Source organism: Saccostrea cucullata, unplaced genomic scaffold, assembly GCF_032062105.1.
Source record: "Saccostrea cucullata isolate Sc308-1 unplaced genomic scaffold, CSIRO_AGI_Scuc_v1 ctg3288, whole genome shotgun sequence".
Lineage (NCBI taxonomy): Eukaryota > Metazoa > Mollusca > Bivalvia > Ostreida > Ostreidae > Saccostrea > Saccostrea cuccullata.
Window position 1 is genome coordinate 61,430 of NW_026940572.1, and position 12,470 is coordinate 73,899.

At 35.2% G+C, this 12,470-nt stretch overlaps 1 protein-coding gene across 1 annotated transcript; it reads right to left on the bottom strand.

The window, feature by feature from the left end:
• Positions 1-6,894: 6,894 nt before the first annotated feature.
• On the bottom strand, positions 6,895-9,802 carry LOC134255628 (prostaglandin E2 receptor EP4 subtype-like). The gene is made up of 2 exons (XM_062738148.1): positions 9,035-9,802; positions 6,895-7,173 (listed from the first exon to the last, which is right to left on the bottom strand). The coding sequence occupies exons 1-2, from the start codon at positions 9,800-9,802 to the stop codon at positions 6,895-6,897; spliced, it is 1,047 nt and encodes a 348-aa protein (XP_062594132.1).
• Positions 9,803-12,470: the final 2,668 nt, after the last annotated feature.

A 12,470-nucleotide genomic window follows, 5' to 3' on the forward strand; every position in this document is an offset into this window, starting at 1 on the left:
TAACAAGAAACTGACTGAAATTCACTATGTGTATATACTTTTTCCTCGGTCCTATCTGGATAAATGATTAGCGAACAAATATGAACTTAATGACAACGAATTATAAGAAAAGAATCAACCACAATTGAATCACTAACGATCAAGCAAATAATCAAATATGAAGTTATAACACTGTAGTTGCAGACTGAGTGGTTTAACCAACAATCCTGTTGTTTCCCTACACAGTCTGCAACTACCTAAAAAACACACCCTAAAAGTCACTGAGACACCTTTTATTAAAAGTCACCAAGACACTATTTTAAGTCACCAAGACACTATAGTCACTGAGACACACTATTAAGGAACTAGGTTCCTGAGCTGAGTGGTCTAACGAACAATTCTGTTGTTTCCCGACACAGCCCAAAAACCTAGTCCAGGAGGTGTTACTCGCACGATGAGTAACGACCAAGTAACCAAATACTTCATGGGTGTCTGTATTTATACTCTTTCTAATTCCTAATGATTGGTTGATGATTCTGAAACTCTGATTGGTTATAATATCAAGCGCTGATTGGTTAAATATAAAATGATATGATTGGACGATTTCAGAGGCATTTAGATCCACTATGATTATTCTATCATTACATTACCCACGCCTTCGAAAAAAATTATGCGGCCTCGCATAGGTAAATAAGATTAAAATAAGATAAAGTTATAAACATTGAACTTTAGTAGTATTTCCTTCCAAACTCATTTTTATTTACATATTCAGAAAGAGACGTTATCACTAAGATAGGCTGGTCTGCTTCTCTTTCGTTTGCCATCTGCCTGAAAACTCTCCTTTTCATATGTTTCCTCAGCATCTTCATTAATGTTTTCAGAAGAATCGGACATTGTATTTTCTGCAATGTTATTCGCTTGCAAAGGTTCTGATGTTAGAATCTGGTCTTTCAGTAGCCTTATCCTGTCAGTATGAATGACTTGGTTTGCACCTCTGTATCCACAGTTTACTTTATAAGTAACATCGGAACATTTCTCAATAATATCAAATGGTCCTTGCCAATATGATGTAAATTTGGGAGATGTACCAGCCTTACGTTTTGGGAAGTAAACGTAAACTCTGTCACCTGGCTTAAATGACTGCCAGTTCAATTTTCTATCATGATACCTCTTCTGTCGTTCTATACTCTCTTTTGTCATTTCCCTGACAACTGCATGTGCTTCTTCTAATTTTTCTTGTAACTCCCAAACCCATCTATTCTGTGGAATTCTCTTAATATCAGAACGGACCTCGTATAGGATATCCAGAGGTGTAGCGACCTCTCTACCTAACATCATTTTGTTTGGAGTTGCACCCGTGATTCGTGATTCGTGGACTGCTGCTCTGTATGCCATCATTACGTATGGGAGATGTTCGTCCCAATCCGTATGGTGCTCATTGACATAGGCTGATAACATAGTAGCCAGAATTTTGTTGAATCTTTCGACCATCCCGTCCGATTGTGGGTGGTACGGGGTGGTATGTGTTTTCTTTATATTCAAAAGCCGGCACATTTCTGTAAAAAGATTGCTTTCAAACTGGACTCCTTGATCGGAGTGAATAGTTCCAGGCACTCCAAAGCGGGCCATGACTTCTTCCACTATCACCTTAGCTACAGTTGCGGCTTCCATATTAGCCATAGGAAAACTTTCTGTCCATTTAGTAAAGTAATCCGATACGACTAGTATATATCGGTTACCATTATTGGACATGGGAAGTTCGCCTAATATATCTGTAGCAATACGTTCCATTGGTGCGCCGCAAGTGACAACTTGCATCGGGGCACGTTTAGTAGTATTTGGTGATTTCCGCCTTTGGCATTTTTCACAACCAGCAATGTACAATTTAACATCTTTCTGCAATCCTGGCCAATAGTACTTGCATTTTATCTTCGCCAATGTTTTCTTTATCCCAAGATGTGCAGAAGTCCTTTCATCATGGAACTGTCCTAATACTGTACGTCTTTCACTATATGGCACAACAGCTTGCAGAGAAACTTTGCCATTTTCGTGCTTTTTCTTTCGGAAGAGCATTCCATCCTCTAATACCAGAGCATCCCACTGAGAACATAGAGACTTAATGAAGTTGCTATGACCAGAAATCTCAGATGACTCCGGCTTTACACCTTTTTCAATCCATTTGATCAGTTGATTTATGTCTCTGTCGTCGTTTTGTTTGGCTTTCAAAGACAACTTATCCTTAGGTGTTACACTACTTATAGTATTAACTATACTTTCAGAAGATGTACAACATGTTTTTCTGCAAGGTAAACGGCTGAGGGCATCAGCATTTGCATGCTTATTCCCTGGTCTGTGTTCAATGGTCATTTGAAAATTGCTCAGTGATTCAAACCATCGAGCAAGCTGACCCTCTGGATTCTTGCTGTTCATTAGCCATTTCAAAGAACTGTGATCTGTTCTGACTAAAAACTGCTTGCCATACAAGTAGTGTTTGTAATACTTTGTAAAGTAGACAACAGCCAACAGCTCCTTTCTTGTAACGCAATATTTCCGTTCGGCTTTTGATAAAGTTCTGCTTCCAAAAGCAATTACTCTTTCTACTCCGTTCTGTGTCTGTGAAAGAACTGCCCCTATTGCTACGTCACTAGCATCTGTATCCAAGATAAATGACTGTGTAAAGTCAGGATGGGCAAGAATTGGTGCGGAGATAAGTGCATGTCGAAGTGAGTCAAAGGATGCTTGACAATCATCTGTCCATTTGAAATTTGATCCCTTCTCAGTCAATTTGTTCAGTGGTTTTGCCTTTGCTGCGAAGTTGTGTATAAAACGTCTGTAGTAGCTGCAAAGACCTAAAAAGCTTTTTACCTCTGTTAGATTAGTAGGCACAGACAAATTTTGTACTGCAGAAATTTTTGAAGGATCTGTGCTTACTCCTTCCTCTGATACCACATGTCCGAGAAATTCAACAGTCTTATGAAACAAGTGACACTTTCTTGCTTTCAGTTTCAGGTTAGCAGATGACAGTCTATCAAATACTTGTGTGAGGTTTTCTAACATGTTGGTAAACGATGTTCCGATAACAATGATGTCATCTAGGTATACCAAACATATTTGCCATTGCAAGCCACTCAGAACAGTTTCCATTAGCCTTTCGAAGGTTGCCGGAGCATTGCAAAGGCCAAACGGCATAACATTAAAATGGTATAAACCTCGTTTAGTTGCAAATGCCGTTTTTAGTTTATCTGAGTCATCCATGCTAACTTGCCAATACCCGGAGCACAAGTCGAGGGTTGAGAACGACTTTGCTCCGGCAAGACTGTCTAACGAGTCGTCGATGCGTGGAAGTGGGTAGGCGTCTTTGACTGTAGCTGCATTTAAACGCCTGTAATCCACACAAAATCGCAAAGAACCATCTTTCTTTTTGGCTAAAACGACTCCCGATGCCCATGGACTATTCGATTTCTCTATGATTTTTCTGTCTAGCATGTCATCTAATTGCTTGTTCATCTCGTCCTGTAAATGATGTGGAATTCTTCTAGGAGGTTCTTTAAGTGGGCGTGCATCCTTGGTATCAATCGTGTGTTTAACCAGTGAAGTACGTCCCAAGTCTCTGTCTGACCTCGCAAATATATCTGCATACCTAGCCAAAAACTTCTGTAACTGAGGTATTTCACCACCATTTAGATTAACTTTAGATCTCTCAAACAGATCCTGCAGATGAGATGGCAGATCTTTGCATGGCTTGTTTACAGTAGAGGTTGGTTCAAAAACATTGTCAACTGAGCTCATATTTGCAATAAATGTACCTGGATACACTGTTTGATGTTCATGGGATGGATTCATTATTCGAACTGGTATTTCGCCATCTTTTACATATCCAACTGATCTTGCTATTAATGCTTTTCCTGATTTGAGGAACTTTTCCGATGGTTCTATCATACCTAAAACTTCTTTCATGTCGTAGGATTTTGACGGCATTGAGACCTTACAATAAGTCACTATCTCACTTCTGGCAGGAACAACAATCATCTCCTTCGAGTTAATTCTAAAGCAACCGATTTTGCCAAAGAAATCAACTTTGTAAACTTTGTCGTTTACCTTAAAATACCCATTAACTATGTCTATTGTACAATTGTATTTCTTCATAAAGTCAAGTCCAATGACTCCATCAAGAGAAAAATCTGCTACGATGACATCTTGGTTATAAAAACTCTCACCCAGATTAATGCAAATGCTACTTTTTCCTTTCACAGTTAAGTCGGTCCCACATGCGGAAGAGACTATTTGATCAGTTTTGTACAAAACTGGTTTGTTTTGTATAGCCTCATAAACTTTACTTGACAGTACTGATAGTGTTGCTCCCGTGTCAACAAGCAAATTCGCTTCAATCCCCTGGATGGTAGCTTTTACGTACATTCCAGTTTCAGGGTCATTCTGGTTTACGCCAACTTGAGCTTTGTAAGACGTGATGCATTTGAATGTGTTTTGTACAGGATGTTTCTTTGTACTATATGAATATTTCTTTTGTGGTGCTGTGTTTTGTTGAGTTCTATAACCTTGTGGACAGTCATATCGGAAATGATTTGGAGATCCACACAAATAGCAGCGTCTGTTGCTGGTAGCTCCAGGTTTCTTTTTGTATACAACATTCTGGGAATTCTTTGCTTTCATGTCATTAACTTCTTTACGAAGTTTTCTTATTTCATCCTTCAGCTCTACCAATATACTTGTGCTGATCTGATCAGATATGGTTTTCTTGTTTCCCTCAGTTTTCTCTGACTGCATTGGTCGTAAGTGGGTTTGTTTTTCTAACAATTTACGATCAGATTTAACAAATGCTTCCAATTCGACAGCATGTCGAATAGCATCATTGAGATTTAATGGCCTTGCTTGTTTTATTCTCAATCTCATGTCAGCATCTAGGAGGGCATCAATAAACTGTTCTTTTGCCAGCGTTTCTTGTACATCTCTTGGCGCCGTTGGGTATGCCAAGCTTGTGAGTCTTCTAATGGATTGTCCCAGTTCTGGTAAAGTTTCCGTTGCTCGTTGTCGGCGTTCTCGCAGCTGGGTCCTATACAAGTCATTTTGATTCGAGGGTGCAAATCTCTCCTCTAATGCATTCACAAGTAAGACATAGTCATGCTTGTGTGTGTTAGGCAAATTCCCCAGTACACCCTGAGCCTGTCCTCTCAAGGAAACTGCTAAATATAAACCTTTCTCTAGATCCGTCCACTTATTCAACATGGCGCATGCATCAAAATGGGAACGATAATCTAACCAGGATCCCGTACCATCAAATGTTGCAGGTTTTATATGGGTCTGTGGTTTCTTCTCTGTTGCCGTTATGATATCGGTCTCTGTATCTTGTCTACTAAAGCGACGATCCTTTCGGCGATTAGTAATGTTTGACTCTGTTGCACTTCCAGAGACTGGTGTTGACATTAAATACCCAGGTCTTTTGCCCTCATCAGAAGGAACACTACTTGTACCAAACAACATTTCATCTTCCCAAGAAACTTTTCCTATGGGATGCTTTTTCGGTTTAACATCACCGTGAAAGTCTATATCTGAAAATCTCCCTGATGCGAAACCTGAATCTTTCGATTTCGTATCTGATCGAACATCTGGGGTACTTGTTTTATTAGCACTTGTATTCTTGGCTAAACTAGCATTGTGAATGCTTAGACTGTCATTTTTCAACTCTTGTAACTTTTGCTCTATGAATGTTATTTCTTTGTCAATGTCGGTAATGTCCTTGTCAGCCATGTTTTACAATATGCCCACAAAATGAAAACAAATAATAGATCAACAAATGATACAAAATATATAAATGTAATATTCCTAAAACCGCTGCCACCAAATTTGTAACGTTTTTACAAAGTACAAATGAATAATATTATAATTGGGTCCGCTTAGGATTCCTTCCTAAGAATCACGTTTATATCGAATTAAACAAACTTCAACAACAATGGCACTATAACAAGAAACTGACTGAAATTCACTATGTGTATATACTTTTTCCTCGGTCCTATCTGGATAAATGATTAGCGAACAAATATGAACTTAATGACAACGAATTATAAGAAAAGAATCAACCACAATTGAATCACTAACGATCAAGCAAATAATCAAATATGAAGTTATAACACTGTAGTTGCAGACTGAGTGGTTTAACCAACAATCCTGTTGTTTCCCGACACAGTCTGCAACTACCTAAAAAACACACCCTAAAAGTCACTGAGACACCTTTTATTAAAAGTCACCAAGACACTATTTTAAGTCACCAAGACACTATAGTCACTGAGACACACTATTAAGGAACTAGGTTCCTGAGCTGAGTGGTCTAACGAACAATTCTGTTGTTTCCCGACACAGCCCAAAAACCTAGTCCAGGAGGTGTTACTCGCACGATGAGTAACGACCAAGTAACCAAATACTTCATGGGTGTCTGTATTTATACTCTTTCTAATTCCTAATGATTGGTTGATGATTCTGAAACTCTGATTGGTTATAATATCAAGCGCTGATTGGTTAAATATAAAATGATATGATTGGACGATTTCAGAGGCATTTAGATCCACTATGATTATTCTATCATTACACACATTTTTAAAAATAATTTGAAATCTTTACTCTAACGCAAAACCAGATAGAGACGTCATAGCAATAGGATATCAAAAATATTCAAATGAGTTATGTTAACTTTTGAGCTCGAGTACTGTTCAGTATCTCCACGTATTTCATACACGAGATAAGGGGTATTTTAACATGGGATAAAAGAATTTATCTTTCTCTACTTGAAAAGTGTAGCATTTAGAATTCTTAGGCTGATTTTTTTTCCACCAGACAATTTGTGAATCTGCGTCAATATGTGCACATATTTACAATCCGTGACAAACAGTGAGCAATCTAACATTATAATGAAACGGTGATCGTATTTTTCGACGAATTGTTTCCTGTATTTCTGGTCCCAATATCAGCTGTCTCCTTCATAATGTATATTTCCGGTGTGGGTTTACTGAAGTAACTACGGATTCTTTGGTGCCAGTTAGAGATTTTAACTAAATTTTCCTTTCGCAGGATGATGTAGACCCAAGGATCAACAATAGCGTTACTGACAGTCATTCTCACCGCCAGCAGTTCATCTGGACCATTCTTTGGGTTACCAGTGCTAGCGTTGATCAGCATTCGAACCTGAAATAAATTATTCAAACAAATAATGTCTTCAAATTAGTTGAAGTACTGAAAGATCATGGAGGAGAGAGATAATAATTTTAAAAACAACATATAATAATGTCTTTATTGAAGTACTGAACGATTAAAGAGGTGATAGCAAAACAATTTAACGATTATTATTTTCGTCAAACAATCGAAGGGTAAAGGCAGAGTCTGGAAATGATTTGCTTGGTAGATTTATAGAATATGCATAAGATTCCACAAACATGTAAAGAAAGGATTTTTTTCTGGCTATGAGAACAATATAAGATCATATATTCGCCAAATACAAAAAAAATAAAAATGAAAAGTTACCGTTAGTTTAAATCTAGAAGTACAATATATACATGTATATTTGGCGTAATATTTGCGTAGGATAAAATAATGGGCTGTTTTTGTTTTGAATATATTTTATTGACAAATATGTCAAAGGGATCGGACACAAGTTCTTTAAACTAAGATAGTAGTCTCCCAAAAAATATGGTATGGCACTGACGACCATCAATCGTTTTTACATGAATATTTTGATTAAATAATGCAGAGAATGTTTTGCACTTACATTTGGGAAAGAATTATTCTGCAATTGTTTAAATTTGACTTATTTACAGAAAAACAAACACCCGTTCCATTTTATTGATAATTTTATTTCCAATAAACAGTTTATTTTTTAAAGATTTATTTATCATTATCTCTTAATAGCGAATTAAATGATTTAAATTCACATTTATAAGGAACATAAGAAAATCTTATACAGTACAATTAGATAGGTTTGTCAATTCAATACTGGCGATCATCATTTTCAGAATTAGTAAATAGAAATTAAAATAAATTAACAAAAATAATAAAATTCGGCATAAAGACTTTTATACGTGTAGGTTTGGACAAATATCGTTTTGGATATCAAATTAGACATATATTCTTCGTAGCTTTCTCCTTAATGAGAATTTCCTCTAAAGCTATAGTATTTCAATTAGCATTATTTTTTCATTTTATTAGCTGTTCAGGAAAGAGAAAAAACATAATTTAGATTTTTATCTCGAGTATAAAAGTGTTATACATAAAATACTTCGATTTTTCCAAATAAAGGTAGAGTAGGTTTGTTTTGGTGTTTTTTTTTCATTAAGTTTTTTTTGTAACAGTGGTACACTGTATAAGTTCTTCAGTTTTTGCTTATAATATTTCTAAACCTAGTACATGTACTTTTATTTTTTTTATTTAAATATTGTCGTTAGTCTTGCAAAATAAGATGTGGAATAAATCAAATTTACATTAATTCTATACACATTTCCTCTGGAAGAATTAAACTAAAACTGGTAAATACTTTCATTTACTATCAAAATTTACCTTAGAACTATTTTGTAGATTAGAACCTTAATAACTCTTAAATTACACACAAACGATGTAAATTCATAAAATAATGTAAATATATACCACTTATATTTTCTTTTTACATACAAGTTTTGCTGGAAGAAACTTAATCAGTAAAATACTATCATCTGATATTCTTTGTAAAAATACTTTGAAAACTATAATTAAAAATTAATTTGCTAATGTGAAACTTTACTTCCGATATTCAATATATTAAAAAATAACTTGATATTTTCCATGGTTTGTATACTTTAGTAGTTAAAAAATGTAAATCATTGCAGGATAAAATATCCAATGAAGGATAATGCAAAAAAAAGAAAGAAAAGTATATTATATCTGGCAGTGCCTTTGTCACAAATATGTCGTACCACATATGATTTTTTTTTTCAGAAAAATGATTTGCCACAATATCTCTAACCAAGAAGTAGTTGTAATGGCTTTATTTCTCGAAAATAAAAATTAATAAACTTACCATTATAGGTACCCAGCATATCGAAAATAATGTCACAATTGCAAACAAAAACACAATAATGAAAACATCGCCTTTCTTCTTTCTACTTTTGTTTGATGTCGTAAATCTTTGTTTTCTGCATATGGAATAAATCACTGCGACGTTTAAAGCAACTGTTGATGATAAGATAGCAAAACCAATGATAGAATATATAAAAGTGTTCACTCTTTCCATCTGACCATTGTTGGCAAAGTCTATAAAGCACCATGATCCCGGGTAAAAGTTTTTGACGGATCCAACACCCACGAGATAAAGAGAAGATACAGTTCCCGACAAGATCCAAATGACAGCTAACAATATATTTATTCTCTTTCTCTGAGAGGCTTGATAAGAAATAGGGAACCTTACTGCTACAAAGCGGTCAAGAGACATGGCAGTCACAATCAGAGCTGACGTCATGAAGCAGAAGGAGAACCAAAATGAACAGTACTCACACAACTGTTTAGGAAATATAAAGGTAAACCTGGAAATGTAGCGGATCATGACGGCAGGGTAAACAAAACCTATTTCACAAAAGTCAGTAAAAGCAAGACAACAGACCAGTCTGTAGAAAGGCTTCCATTTGTGTTTACGTGAAGTCTTACACAGAAGAAAAATGGCCATTATGTTCCCTAGAACTCCGAATAGGCACTGAAGGGTGGGAGGTATGATGCTTTCTAATATAGTTTCCTCGGTTGCGTTCAAATGGCTGAAATTGTTTGTACCATTGCTTAACCACCATACATCCATGCTTCCCGATTTTTACACAGAAAGTCACAAGTATAACTATCCTTTCCTTGATTCGTTGAACAACTCAGTGTTGATCTTTGATTCTGAAACTCACGGCAAAGAAGCTAGTGGCAATATTTAACCTTTACTGTCTATGAAAGCTGATTACGAAATTTGGGGTAACTTTGCACCGTGGCTGGAGACGTTGTTCATTTGCAGATCATTTGCTTACTAGAATTTTGATCCCTCTTCCACCAGAGTAAAGCTTCGCAGGGTCTTTTTAGACATTGATTTATTTGTTTTGTATTTATATATTATTATAATATTTGTCTTTGTTCTCTTCTACGTTTTTCCCTTACATGTTTTTTAAAATTTTTTCATAAAGATGTAGACTCTACAAAATTGGTACCCGGAACTAAAAACGTTATTTTATTTCATGAAACGAAATTTAAAAAAAAATTTTTAGTTTGTTTATTATAATTACTTATTTGCTTTCTTTTTCTTTCTCCTGAAACGCTGTTTTGAATTTGGAAATAAATTTGTACTCTCTAAGAATTAAAATATTAAATTGTTACTTATTAATAAGTCAATCTTTAAAAAAAACTATTGTGTTGTCAGGATGCTTTCTAGATAAAAATGACTTACAATGGTTTTCTTGTACTTGAGAAGAATTTGATTTTTTTTCTATATGTATCCATAAAAATGTTATCGCCTATGCATGGTGGCCCTACCCTAATCCAAGATGATCACGATTTGAGCAAACTTAAATCTAGATTATGCCAGAAAGTTTTCATTAAAGTTTCCTTTTTTATCAAACCCATATATTCTTTAGGAAATGATTTTTTTTAATAAACGAACCAATTTTTTAATAGAGGCATTGATTTTTATTTAAACAAACTCACATTTCTCGAACAAATGTTACTTTGTGTCACGTTTGGTTTAAAATGGTCAAAGTAGATCAGGAGGAGAAAACCAGCTGACGACGACAACAATGACGACAGATAACTGGCATATTTCGATCTAATAGAAAAGCTCAATACTGTAAATCACTTTTTGTTCGTATTTTCGCGATTTCGTAATTACGCGAGACGGTATCCTTGCCAAAATTCTCGCGTATAATAGAATTTCTTTAGATTATATGGAGCAATGATCTCAATTCGTGAAAATTTTTTCTCGCTATTAAAGAGTCAATGATTATCTCGTGAAAAAAGGTGTCTGGAAAAATAAGTGATCTACAGTAGTACTTGAACCTTTGACTCAGATGAACCATCTTCGCTGGTCAAGGGTTTCTGATACGCTACTCTCCTCGTTATCCCTTGGCATACTGTGTTGATAGAACTTGGGGGTTTTCTCGAGCGCTGATTGGGATTCGGTACAAGCGGTTTACCAATCAGTTTTTTTTTTTTTTTTTTTTTTTTTTTTTTGTAAATGACGATATTTGCGTTCAGAATACTTCTTGACTCTTTAATCTCGGTAATGAAAAACGCAAGTGAGTAATGATCTGTAAGATAACATGCACTTCTATTAATAGCTATTGTGTCATCCAATATCAGCAAAAGAAGCTTCAGATTTGTACTATAAATAATAAATGAACATATATAACTCAATTATTGCTTCTTAATTATTCCTGAAAAAAATCTTTTATTTAATTTTTTGATACACGCATCTTTATTTCTGTCGATGACGAAATCTGTGCGAAATCTGTGCGTATCTGATAGATTCTAGATCATGTACGTGACAAACACAATCCCGTCTTTTGATTTGACCGTATGCCAAGCTAGGGTTCTTGAGGAGCGTCGCATGTCAGAAATCCTTGGCTAGCAAAGGTGCAGGTGAACAAAACCCTATAAATTTAATGGCTTGAAAAAAAAATGATATTCAAGCATAGTTTTTTGTCAACTAAAATTAGATATTCAGTGGATTGCACATCATCATTATTGTTATCGGGGAAAATAGTCGACATGAAATCTCATGCATGTGTCTGTCTTTCCTTGTATCTAGCTGTTCCTCTGTCACAACAAAAACTTTAACCTAGGTCATAACTTTTGGATCAGAAAAATAGGGCTTTCAAATTCCACATATACCCCACTTGGGTGATTAAGAGGTATGTGTTTGCTATTTGGTCTTGCTGTGATCGGTTTTGAAGTGTCGATTGTGAAGACCATTTCTAGGTCCATCTTTGAAATCATATTTCTTGAATCATGGTAAAATTATTGGATTGGTAGGTAGGTGGGAAACTCTTTTTTCTAGAAAATTTTAATATATTTGTTGACGGGTTTACAGGAATAAAGAGAAAAATATAGAGTCCTGGAATGTTAAAAAAATTTTGAGTCGGGTACTAGGATTTTAATTAGTCGGTCGGAAGAGGGCAACCAAACAATTTTTTCTTTAAAGATAGTCTAGGGAATTTTATTTTTAGAGCGACTCTGGGAATAGCTTACACGCAAGAGATCATGAAGATGTTAATGAATCCTAGAGAAAACAAAAAACAAAAGAATCTTTAAAAAATAAATAAATATTGCGTTAAAAATATTGTACCTTTCAGTAAGTTTAGATGCTGAAATTAAAAAACAAAAAAAATCAGTTTGAGATTCAAAGTTCTTCTAAAAAATCATTACATAGAGAGTGTTTCACAGCCAAAACACCCGTACTTACATGGTATATTTTTATGTTAGATGATTGTCTAAAA